At 39.8% G+C, this 13482-nt stretch overlaps 1 protein-coding gene across 1 annotated transcript in view; it reads right to left on the bottom strand.

The window, feature by feature from the left end:
• Positions 1–1981: 1981 nt before the first annotated feature.
• The window catches only part of CDO1 (cysteine dioxygenase type 1), a 12557-nt gene continuing 1056 nt past the window's right edge, over positions 1982–13482 (bottom strand). The window contains exons 2-5 of the mRNA XM_027099792.1: positions 10477–10554; positions 8736–8890; positions 3585–3754; positions 1982–2716 (exon numbers count right to left, since the gene is read on the bottom strand). Of these exons, the coding sequence (XP_026955593.1) occupies positions 2687–2716; positions 3585–3754; positions 8736–8890; positions 10477–10554 (433 nt within the window). The 3' untranslated portion in view covers positions 1982–2686. The remainder of the gene's footprint in view (positions 2717–3584; positions 3755–8735; positions 8891–10476; positions 10555–13482) is intronic.

Here is a 13482-nt window from a genome sequence, read left to right as displayed (position 1 = left end):
TTCTCACACATACACTTTCTTTAAAGAAATAACTTATTGTGGGAAAATACACGTTTACTATTTTAATTATTCATAAATGCCCAATTTATGATATGTCAGTCATATCAGACACATTCACGATGCTGTGTACCCACCATCACTATCTATACCCAAATCATTTTCTTCAACCCCAACAGAAACTCTGGACCTGTTAAACCGTAACTCCCATTTCCCCCTACCCCTTAGCCTCTAGTAACCTCTAGGCTACCTTTTTTTCTCTACGAATTGGCCTTTTCTACATATCTTGTATAAGTAGAATCATATATTATTTGTCCTTCCGTGTCTGGCTCATTTCAGTATCCCACATACACTTTTCAAGAAAACATCTATCAACTAGGTAAAGTTGTGAAAGTCTGCAATGTCTTTAGAGAGAACTGACCTTGTGAAATGTGTAGATATGTCTCAGACAAGGTTGCACCAGCGTCTGGTGATTCCTAGAAACCTCACTGTAACTTTTAAAAGGTTAGCTAGTAGCCCAGCTTGCTAACACCTTCCTTGCTCAGAAAATGAAGTGAAATAGCCACCATTTGCCACGAGCCTTGGGAAAGCCTCACACATGGCAGAGCTCTTTAATTGGGGCCTAAAGGCCTTCACGGGGTCCAGGAATCTTTTCTGAAATTGTATGCAAATTTGTTGTGTGTGGGCCTTTCTGGAGAGTTCTTTAGCATTTGAGATTTCTAAGTGGTTGCAGTCAGAAAAAAAGACTAAGCACATTATTAAATGTAATGCTGTCCCTTCCCATGAAACACAGGTAACAGGCCTTCATTCATCAACCAGTTTGTCCAAGTATATGGTTAATGAACCCACACCAAAAGATAAGCCTCTGACATGAGCCTTGCACATGACACCATGAAGCTTCTGACTTCTGACCAATAGAGCTGTAGGAAAATAAGTTTGTGGTAGTGTTACAGCAGCAGTAGAAAACCAGTACAGTACCTAATTCACAAGGAAGTTTTCTGGAATTGTTTGTTAGTACATCTAAGCAACTTGTAACAATGCCTAGTATATTGTAAGTACTCAGTAAATGTTCACATCCTTCTCAAAGGTGAGAGGAAGCACAGGTATAATGATGTAAATAATTCTATGACATGGTATAAACACCACAATCAATGGCCTAACCAGAACCATCTTCAAAGGACTCTACTTTCTAATTAAGTTCCCAGAGATAATAAATTCCAAGATTACGACAGATATTCCTAAGAAAATTGCCTAAAGTGGGGGCAGCAAACTCAAATGCACGTGTGGGCTTTGTAGGTAACATGAATAAGGGAAACAGGCAAGCTGGGGATTGCAGCAGATCAGGGAGGCAGCCCCGTCCAAGGGGCAGATCCCAGCCCCATTAAGTGATAGCAGTGAAAACGCAATGCAGGTTCAGTCTTGCCAGATACTTCAAAGTCCATTCCTTCTTCTGTGAAATCTCTGGTTTTTAACTGTTGGAATCCAATTCATATTTAAACACATACAGACCTCACACACAATTTTCAGGCTAAATTGATTGTCTATGAGCTGCCCTAGGGCCAGAGACCCTCGGGTTGGTATCTCTGGCCAGTTGGTGAACACATATAAAAGCCCCAAAAGGTAAGTTCCTTTTTTTTTTTTTTTTGCGGTACGCGGGCCTCTCACTGTTGTGGCCTCTCCCGTTGCGGAGCACAGGCTCTGGAAGCGCAGGCTCAGCAGCCATGGCTCACAGGCCCAGCCGCTCTGCGGCATGTGGGATCTTCCCGGACTGGGGCACGAACCCGTGTCCCCTGCATTGGCAGGCGGACTCTCAACCACTGCACCACCAGGGAAGCCCGGTAAGCTCCTTTTGAATGCAGTTTTTGGCCTTCTTATATTCTTACATCATAAAAGCATCTTTTGCAGTGCTTTTGGTAGTCTGCATGAACCTAAGAAGCCGTGAATTATATGAAATTCTTATGTGAAAGAGAAAGACAACTTCAAATTATGTTCAAATCCACTTTTATTAAAATTATTTGGCAATTCTGGCAGCAGTACAAAGTCTTTGACCACTGGACACATTAGACATGAGTTTAGAATTTTGGTTTGTTGTGGGTTTGGGTACCTGTATTTTTCTAAATCTTCTGCCCTTCATTTCATTACCAAATGGCAAAGTGCCTTAAGTTTCTCTATCTACAATACCCTATTATTTATAGAACAGGAATTTGTAAAATAAGATTGAAAAAATAAAATGCACAGATTCAAAAACTTCTCTTCAAATATTAAGAACATACAAAGTATAATGAAGACATCTACATTTAGTCCTCCAAGTAACAAGGTGGGTGGTTTGATGTCTTGTTTTTATTTATTGCTAATTATAGTTCAGAGACCAGTGTTTCCAAAAACTATAAAAACCTTCATCCACATTCCCAGTATAGTTCCAATGGGTTTAGAGGGTACAATAAGTGGAGCACTCGATTTGGCCTTTAAAATCACAAGCCTTTTTATCTTTAGTGGGATTTTTTCTTCTACAGTAGCTCAGGGCACTATTTGCTTACTTAATGCCTTATAATTAGCATCTGCCTTATAGTAGATCTAAGTATTGGCCTTGTAAAGTATATTACTGGACAGCAAATGGAAGGAGGGCTTCCTGTCCAAGGCAAAACTTTCACCGGACCTTAAAGTAAAACCTCAGAGGGTCTGGGGCTCCTTAGTTGTTCTCCAGTGATCCTGAAGTTGTCTGTAAGAAAGAAAAAAAGAAAGCTGTGTAAGAATCTTTACACGAGACATTTCTGCTTGTTCTAAGTAGTCCTGCTTTTCTGGCAGTATATGAAAATCCACTGCATGGCAATGGAGCCCTGTTGTTTCCTTCCTGTGATAAGAGTATCTCTTGGGGCTCGTAATGCAGGAAATAAGCAGAGCAATCACTTGAGAAAATTCTGCCCTAGCTTCTTTCAAAGGCTGTACTTTCATAAGACTGATAAGGATGTTCAGTCTTTGTTTTCATGCATTGTGTATTTCTGGGCATTCCCATGACTAACTAAAGACCATTCCCCCAAATGGCCAATTTATTTCAGTGATAGAAGATCGCCACACCATATTATTGTTGGTTGCCATCACTACTCAAAGACAAAGCAGCTTGGCAATCAAAACAGGCAAGTTTCTTTATTTATTATTATCAGAATAGGGTCTCAACTTTGCAAAGGTTAACTGTGTAAGTTATTTGTGTTATCTCAGCAAACTGGAACTATGAACATTAAGTCATAGTAGTAGCAGTTTTATCAATATAGTTCTCACTCTTATTTCCCTAATAAATGAAGAGAAAATATTTTCTTTAGGAATAAGCATACAGTTTGAAATTTTGAATAAGCAATTCTTTGCATCTAATTTAAGTATTATTTTATAAATTGAAAATACAGTCTCCAAAGTTAAAGAAAATAATAGAATATAATGGGCCTTTTCTCCAAGTTAAGACTTATCTCAAGAATACTTAAAAATACTTAAAACTTAAGATATTTAAATAATACCTAGAACAAAAAAGCAATGCATCAGTGTAATGCTGCCAACCCACAAAGCATTTAAACACAGGAGAGAGAAATTATACTTACAAATGGAGTCCTGATTCCAAATTTGCTATGGAATGTCATGGTGACTTTGTTTTTATGTCCTGTTCTTTGATCAAAGGCATGGCACGTATCAAAAGGCGGACTGTACAAGTGAAGGCTCACGGCAGGTTCTGTATGGCTAATATTCTCTACTCGATGTAAGCCAATGGAATCTAAACAATATTGAAGAGGGATGGGTAGATGAAGGAACTTAGATGCTAGCTGTAGGTAAAAATCTGGTCAATTGCCCAAGATCCTAAATCAACTGATACATATGAATTATTAAAAGTTAGAATTGAACTTCCAGTTAAAAATAGTAAATGACACGTATTCTGCTTTCTCCTAAAAACTTCCCTACAACGGCAGTAAAAGAATAAAAAAGACATCAACATACAAAGATAAAGGGAAAAGAAAAAACTTTATTAAAGTTTTAAAAAAAATCTTTAAAAATTTGAAAGCTTAGAAGTAGATGGATGGCTTTGCAGAGGAGAGAAAGCTAAACCCTCAGCTACCCTTGGAGATGGCCAAGAAATAACCTGATTTATATCCTGAAACTAACAGCTCAGGAACTGGCAGCACATGTACTTCCTGAAATGAAGGTGAACATGGGCTATAAATACAAGAACTGGTTGAAGCCTATTTAAGTTTCGTCACAAAGCTTTTTCACCACCTCACCTTCCCTCCATCATGCCTGGTAGAAATCAGAGATCTATTCTCTAGAAAGAGTACAACAGATAAACTCAGGACTGGTGGATACCTGGTGAAAAACAGGTGACTTAAGTGAAAATTTACACACTGAGTGGTAAGATCTCCACTTTCTTCATCACATGGCTGCCAGAATGCTGCCAGACAGGAATTTCTTCTCCAGGCAGGAGATGGGAAGCAGCTTCTCTGAGAATCTGATCAGCTCAAGAAAAAAGTCCTGAGGATATCACCACTGATTGTTCCTCAAGGAAAAGATTTACCAGACGATCCTAGAGCGAAGTCCAGTTAACAAACACCATCCATGTTTGAAAGCTACCAATTAACTTTTTTGTCTCTGGTTTTTAAATATTAGCACATAGTCAAGGCCATCACACATGTGAGCAGAGCCTCTAGTATAAAAGAGGCCAGAGCAACCTGAAAAAAAGGCAACATGAAATAGACACTACTCAAGAGAAGCCTTAAAAAAACAAAACCAAAAACTTATCATTAATATCTTCACAGAGCTAAGAGGAAGGGAATTCCCTAGCAGGCCAGTGGTTAGGATTTGGAGCTTTTACTGCTATGGCATGGGTTCAATCCCTGGTCAGGGAACTAAGATCCCTGCAAGCCACACAGCGTGGCCAAAAAAAAAAGAAAAAAAAAAAAAAAAGAGATGAGGAAAATACTATATAAAAAGGACTAGAGAATAAAAAGAGGTTTTAGAAATATAAAGATGATAGCAGAAATAAAAATCTGAATAGAGGGGTTGGAAGAAAAAGCTGACAAAGACTCAAAGAACAAAGGGCCAAAGATAGAACATAGGAAAGATTAAAAAAAAAACCCAAAACCCCATAAAACTAGAGGGCTAGTTCAGGAGGTTTAATATCTGATCAACAGTAGTTTCAGAAACAGAACAACAACAACAAAATCAAAGAAACAACTTGAGAATATTTTCTTGAATTGAAGGACATGAATTTCTAGATTGTAAGAACCTACTGAGCTTCCACCACAATGAGTGTCATGAAACAAACTGCATCACTGTGATACTGGGGACAGAGAAAAGACACCCAAAGAGAAGTCCCCAAAAGTTTCTAGAGAGAAAAAATAGGATTCATACATAGTAAGATTCAAAAATCAGAATGATACCAGGCTTTGAACAAGAAGAATGGAAACTGAAAGACAAAAGATTACCTTCATAGTTCTGAGAGAAAATGACTGCCACGTCATGATTTCATATCCAGCTAAATTATCTATCAAGTTGCAAGGGTTGTATATAGAGATTTTTAGATATCAGAGGTCTCAGAAATTTACTTTCCATGAACCCTTTCTCATAGGGCCGTTGGAGGATATGTTCCACCAAAACAAGGCCACGAACCTAAGACAAAGCAGACGAGACCAGGAAACAAGGGAATAAGCACCAGGAGAGAATAAAGGGAAAGCCTGGATGATGTGAGGGGACCACAGGATGAGCCCTAGCCAACCAATCCACACTGAAGGAAGTCAAAAGGCCTGGGGGAGACGCCTTCAAGAAGATCAAAATAAACAAAATACTTGATTTTTATAACTATGTTGATAAGAAATTTATATAGTAAGGAGAGAGTTGGAAGATTAATCAAGGAAGGAATTCAGTGTATTAGTGTAGTTAGTATAGGCACCTAATTTGGCCTTATGCTTTACGATCTAGCTCCATGAGCTTGCACGACAAAGAAGAGCAAAGCCCAGAGGCAGACGACTTTGGTTCTACTCCCAGCTAGACTGACTACCATTGAACAACTCAGAACTTCTTGGATCTTCTGTCTTCGTCATTTAAAAAAATGGGGCCTGGGCTTCCCTGGTGGCGCAGTGGTTGAGAGTCCGCCTGCCGATGCAGGGGACACGGGTTCGTGCCCCGGTCTGGGAAGATCCCACATGCTGCGGAGCGGCTGGGCCCGTGAGCCATGGCTGATGAGCCTGCGCGTCCGGAGCCTGTGCTCCGCAACGGGAGAGGCCACAACAGTGAGAGGCCCGTGTACCGCAAAAAAAACAAAAACAAAAACAAAAAATGGGGCCTAATGCTCAGATCTGCAAACTCTTTGATTCTATAGCCTACTGCTTTTATAATACACTGGCTTGCTTTTGAACAAAAGCTAAACATTCTGAAGAACTGACTGCCCTTTATACAAATAACTTTTTTCCCTCCAATTGCACCTCCAATAGACCACCCAATGCAAGCAAAGATCCCACAAAAACAAGTCACCCATCCTTTAGAAGTCCCCAAAGCTCACGTCTGATCCCTAAATGTTAGTAATCCCAGCATTATTATTATGTCTTTGCCTCCTTTTCCTTTATGCCAATGATGTACTACTCTCTGTCACAGTAATATCGGACTTTTCTTGGTGATACTTAGGGATGCCAGCTTGGTTGAGGCAATGTTCACCTTCTGCCTATTACAATAAGTAACTTGATCTCCTTGCCCCACTCTCCCTTTCTTCCACCCTATGACGCATATTGCTACTGGATTAATCAAGATATTCCCGAACAAAATTCTGCAGGCCAAAGAAAGTTTTTACTTTAAGCTAGTCTTGGAGGCTAAGGCCCTGATCTTACTTTACTCTCCTACTACTCCTATCCAAGCCCATTCATCTTCCCCTCTGGCTAGACCGTTCTTGCATAGTCTTCATTCTTTGCAACGTTTGAATGAACAACGTTCTTTGAACATGGGTTGTGCCTTCACCCATGTTCTCTCTTGTACTTGAAACACCTTTCCCCCCAATCACTAACCACATCTAGCCCTCCTCCTGCATCTGTAAAAAATCAAAGGTTACAAGTTGGTGGCTTTTGAGTAATGCATCTACAGAAATATTTCGCCTGTCCTATCGAGTATTTTACTGATTGGCAAAATTTCCCGTAACAATCAGAATTTCCCACCTCTATGGAAAAAGAAGTCAGGACGATCTCACTGGAGCTGGGTGACCACGTTGTCCCTTTAGACAGGGCATGTGCACACCAGTTCCCACAGCCCAGTTCCGGCCTGCATCACTCACTCACTTTACCTGCTTGGCTCCTATAGACTTTTACATTGAAGACCCTTAAAAAAAAAAATCTTAGGTGTTCTCCAAGATCTAATGTAGCTTTATAATGACTCTATGACTCTAGCTGAAAGTTATTACTCTGAAAGGCTTTTGGCTTGTGAGCAGTACCAGCAATCTTGTTCTTAGAAATCTGGTGTGCCTGCTATATACAGCAACCCTCAAATAAGAGTCTACCACCATCTGAGAAACTAACTCCTTTGTTATGTGAATGGGGGAAAAACTTCCTATACAAGCTGACTTCTGTAACTGACTTGCATTCTTAAACTAACTGAACAAATTTAGGCCAAGTATCAAGGCCAATACTGAACGTTAAGATCTGAGAAGAAAGAACCTGCTTTGCCAGAAAAACCTCTGTAATATTTTATTTTATATAAGTGGGATAGCATCCCAACTAAGACTGTGGGCTTTGGCATCAAATTCTTTGGGTTCAAATCCTGAGTGACCTTGGACAGGTTATTTAATCTTCCTATGTGTTGGCAATTTCATCTGTAAATGGGAATAATATAAAAAGTTATCTCAGGACTTTCCTGGTGGTACAGTGGTTAAGAATCCGCCTACCAATGCAGGGGACACGGATTCGATCCCTGGTAGGGGAAGATCCCACATGCCTCAGAGCAACTAAGCCCGTGCACCACCAACTACTAAGCCCATGTGCCTAGAGCCCGTGCTCCACAACAAGAGAAGCCACCACAATGAGAAGCCCACTCGCCGCAACTAGAGAAAGCTCGCACATAGCAACGAAGACCCAACGCAGCCAAAAATAAATTAATTAATTATAAAAAAAGTTATCTCATGGAAGCTTTAAGGAGCTTTTTGGAAAGTTACTAAGTCCTTTAGGAACACAGATGTTAATCACTGCCTCTACTGAAGAGCATTTGGCTCTCCCACACCACATTTAGAAGAAAGAATGAATTCTTTGTAAGAGATCTAGCAATCATTGCTAAATAATGTGCTTCAAAAAGCTTCTCTTGAGAATACTCTTTTTAAAGAAAGCTGTATGCACTTTAGTAAAACAGGGACTAGCTAGCATTCTTAATCAGTTCCGGAACATTTCTTTACATTTTCTAATGAAAGACTGACTAACACTTCCAACTTGGCCTCACGCCTTTATTAAAAGACTCTACTTATGTAAATTCATGTTCGATTCTAACTGTCCTAAGACTTGGTAGGTAAATGACTCTTCGGTGGACACTAACCTGCATGCATATGTTTTTAATAAGTGATTCCAATCCACACGCAAAGCTTTAAAAAGACAAAACCCACTGCTTTTAGATCACTTCCTAAGCAGATGAAATCATGACTCCACGATCCAGGTTCTATTGCACACATATAAGCAAGCAATATTTCAAGTGGGAGCTCAAGGTTTTTCCCACTTGTTGTTAGAAAAATTGGATGTTACCGTTGATGTAGGCACACTGGTTTTCCCTCAAGATTCTTTCAGACTTCTTGATCATCTCATTGGATTTTTTGTCAGGCCAGGCAAATAATGTCTCCTTTAGATTTCCCTGCAGCATCTTCAGAAAGCAGTGGGAGTCAGTGTGATCGTGGATACTGCTATATATACACAAAATGACAACTAAACTCAGTAGATGGTCCAGAACCCACACTTGTAACAATCTGTCCAGAGTTTACAGCTGCCAACTGTCAATAGGACGTCTCCCAGGCCAATATCCATTTCAGCTGGAGTTTTAAATGTCGTCAATTTATAATTCAACATTGTTCAGGGCAAAGTAATAATATACTATGTCTTCCATATCAATGCATATAAGGGGTACAGTTTTGACCCATACCCTTACAGAAGAACAATTCATCTTTTTAAACCTTGTTGTAATACTCCTTTGATAACAGAAACACAAAACCAGTAATCATTTATCTTCTCCAAAATATAGCTTTTAATAACTCAATTAAGCTGGGCTAGAACTTGACTTAAAAACTACATTACAGAAATTTTAGAGTGGATAAAAATCCTTTATCTGTAACTGTATCACATTGAGAAGATCACATAACAGTGTTTTTTCCCCAGGCTTTTTCTTTTTTCTCCTTCCTCTGGGGGACAAAAGGTATGCACATGTGTGTTAGCAGCCGAAAATTATACTATAAAGCATATGAAATGTTAATATTTTATACACTTAGAGTATCCTATCTGTGATTATCTCCCAATATTGATGGGAGAAAAAAAGCAAATTGGATCTGGGGAAAGAATTTATTCCTATAATCTTAAATAGTATTTAAGTTTATTACGTAGTATTAGCTATAGGGTTGATTAAAAAATATGAACCTGTATATGCTATAGCATGTATTTCATATGTTGAATTCTGTTACCCCATATATGTATCATGAGAACTTGCTTTCTAATTCACAGAGCCTTGTTCTACTCCTGACATATAATCTGCTTTCAAGAAATATTGAGAGAATGAAAACAACCTCATTCTATATGAGTAAGTAAATGCACTCTATAGACCTAACTTTCCAAAATCTTGTAAATTCATGTTTACTTTTTCCCACCAAAAATGGGTCTGGATTATTGGCTTTTTTTTTTTTTTTTTTTTACCATTCTCAAGAGACTGAGAAGGATCTGCTTAAAGAGGTAACAATACTTGACTGGTAGTAAGACTTGCAAATGTATAAACTAAGGAAAAATTAAGGGACCAAGTTTCAAGAATTGGTATTAGTCTAAGTTGTCTTATCTTCTGTATACAGAAAATAAACAATTAGCTTGAAGTAGGAAGAAATTTTCTGAATTTGTGATTTGCTTTTCTAGCTCCAAATCTGGATGCTTTGGTCTTTGGTCCGACAATTGTTTACACACTTCAAAGCACCACAAAGGTCAAGTTTTAGCACAACTTCATAGAAAGTTTAGCTCCACAGAACACAGAGAGAATAATTAAGCTGGTTACTTACCTCCACCTCCTTTGATTTACTACTCATTTTGGGGGAAGGTCTGTCATAATACATGGTATATGCTAAACCCCTCACGCTAATTCCCATGAGAATTTTTGCTGGGATTAGGGGACATTGTGAACAAATAATTACAACATGCGATTTGTTAGTGCTCACAAGGCACGTGGCCAGCCTGGCACTGTACTTTTCACATGCTGGAATAAACACTGAATAAATATCTGAATGAATAGTTGTATTACCTGCCGTGTCCTTCGCCCCAACATAGAATCATGAGATTAAATTTTCCATTTCCTTGATCCACAAGATTTCGGGTATATCTGAAAAGAATGTTTTCAGAAGTTTGAATTTGGTCGATGAGACAAACGGAAAAATAAGTGTGTCATATAGTATCATTCATTTACAAATGCTAATATTTTTACCTAGAAGCAACTTTAAATGTGGTTGTCTAATTAGAAATCGAGCACAAATGAAAGCAAGTATTTATTCACAGTTCATTTAGACATTTTTGTATTTTGAATCACTGTGTTTATAGCTGCTCAGTTCTAATTAATGGCACGAAAAAGGTAAGAGAAAAAAATTAAATTCCTTGAGTCTCCATGTGACAGCCTCAAACTGATAAAAAGAATAAAAATTTCTCACAGAAAGCATTTTCAAAGGGCACTACTGCTCTAGGCAAGGCTATTGTCTTTTTTCCCCCTCCCTGTAGCTAAACCAGAATTTGAGAAACAAGGTTCCATTAAATAGCTGTTCTAGAATTCTCCTTAGTTTTACTAGAGTCCAGACACAAGCGACATCCACGTTCAAAAGCATCATGATGAAACGTCCTCCACAAATAGAGCGGGCGTTGACCTAAGTACCAGAACAAGAGCGACTACACTTGGGAAGTAAAATAACACTCTAAACCTTTTACAATGAGGAGAAATTAGTAATTAGCCCCCAGAAATCCCAAACCAAAACAACCACATCCACACCATCCCCCACCCCCTCCAAAAAATCAACTTTAAAGTTTCTATTGGTCCCACAGGTACTCTTGACACCATCTAATTAACAAAGTTCGATAATTATACATTTAGACTAATTTTTTTTAAACTTTTTATTGGAGCATAGTTGCTTTACAATGCTGTGTTAGTTTCTACTGTACAGCAAAGTGGATCAGCTATACGTATACATATATCCCCTCTTTTTGGATTTCCTTCCCATTTAGGTCACCACAGAGCATTGAGTAGAGTTCCCTGTGTTATACAGTAGGTTCTCATTAGTTATCTATTTTATACATGGTAGTGTATATATGTCAATCCCAATCTCCCAGTTCATCCCCCCCGCCTCCCGGCCCTTTCCCCCTTGGTATCTAGACGTTTGATCTCTACGATAGACTAATTTTTAAGGAAAGGAATCTTTATCCCTTTTGTTTGCTCACATGGTCATCTGTTCACTTATGTCCCACATGCCCCTTGCTCCCCTATGCTGGAGGCCAGGTGCTGGCAGAGTAGGGTCACTGAGAGAGTTGATTAGTAAGTGCTTTTTAGATATCAGTTATCCTTACTTTGGAGCCCTTTCAAGGACCTAGCAGGCAGCTGTGCACACAGCCTTTAATTCACAGTAAATGGTTCCTGTACCAGGGATCCTACTTTTCCCTCCTCCAGCCCTAGGGTCTTGCTTCTCTGGGGCTTCTTCCAGACAATTTACTGCTTGGCCCCCAGTGGAACATATTTTGTCTTGATTCTTCTGCACTGGCCTTCCCAAGGTCAGAGATCAGATTCCTTCACAGTACTAGGACACTTATTACATGCGCAAAATACTACCACATTGATTTCTGCTCTCCCATCTCCCTCCCTCCCTACTCCAACTGCCCGCCTAGGAATGCACCCATTATTTTACTGAGCTGTGCTTCAGAAACCCGTGGAACAGGTCAATCCCAAGGTTTCAAGTGGTTTAGAGCTTGTCAATCAAGATAAATTCAAGGCCCCTGGAAATGCCCTTGTTCTATAGATTAAAAGTCCATACAGCATACCCTGCTTAATTAATTTCACTTGGTCAGTAATAAATCTAGGCAGGAGAAAACTATTATGGCCACCTTGTGTCTACAGGGGGTTTAGCAGTGGTTTAGAGTGTGGGCTCTAGAATAATGCTAATTTGAATCCTGGAGCCGCTAAGGAACATTAGTATGACCTTGTGCAGGTAATCCAACCTTTTCATTGCCTACTATTTCTCACCTGTAAAACAGGGATAAGAATGGTACCTATCTCAGAGCTGTTGTGAGGTTAGCAGTTAATACATGTGTCAAGTGATTGTAAGAGTACTAGAGCCCATAACAAGCCCTCAATTACTTGGAGCTAATGGCAAAATTACTCTGGTAGCTTTATGGGCAGCCACAGAAGGATAGGAACCAAAGGAATTTCCTAGAACCACTTGCAAGTGGAAAATAGGATCCTAAGTAGACTTCACTTTTCTATTTCAGTTCCTAAAGTACAACTGAAACAGCCCTTGGCGACAAAACTTTACCAAACACACTGTATATGCTGACGTAAAGTGACTAACTGAAACGGCTTCAGGCTTCAAAGGAAAGCTTCATCTTTTCTTATTCTTCTCTTTCAACTATGCTCCTTTCCCTGACCTCATCACAACCAACCATTAAGACTGAAGCGCTGGTTACCCTTCGGAAAAGAAACCCTCATTCTTCAGGGTGATTAAATTTTACTTCTCTCTCCAGAGGATTGGTAGGCTGTTTCATTTTTTATTTAATCTCCAAGCCAAGGCATCTCACTCAAGCACCTCTGAGGAGCAGGGGTCTCCAATTTACATTCCAGACCCTCAGATCTAAGGATAAGGAAAAGCATATTGCTTGGGGGCTGAAAGAAAAGCACTCGTTTATTTCGAGAACCTGACAGTGGGTTTAAATAAACCCCCAGCCCGGGGAGTCCAACTGGTTTGGGAGAGGGGGCATCATACATTGAAAAACAGCAGCTGACAACCCCAAGTCGTTATTTTGTATTAACAAAAATGCTTGTTGGCAGACGCCTGCTTGCAAGCGACCGAGGGAGAAGTGATGGAGAATTGGTGTCGTTTAACTGCGTCCTCCACCGTCACCCTTTTCTCCGGACCGCTGTTGGAGTGCTCTCCTGAGAACACCCCGGTTAGTCCAGACAGCCAGAGTCTGAGGGCATCCAGCCACCGGGGTCTCCCCGCATCTCCTCCGTGTTCTAGGCTAGCGACGGCTCCGCTTGCAGGGCGGGGGGGGGGGGGGG

This window comes from Aethalodelphis obliquidens, unplaced genomic scaffold, assembly GCF_003676395.1.
Source record: "Aethalodelphis obliquidens isolate GAN/ISIS:26980383/991018 unplaced genomic scaffold, ASM367639v1 scaffold4, whole genome shotgun sequence".
Taxonomy (NCBI): Eukaryota; Metazoa; Chordata; class Mammalia; order Artiodactyla; family Delphinidae; genus Aethalodelphis; species Aethalodelphis obliquidens.
This window is presented reverse-complemented; position numbering and strand designations above follow the sequence as displayed.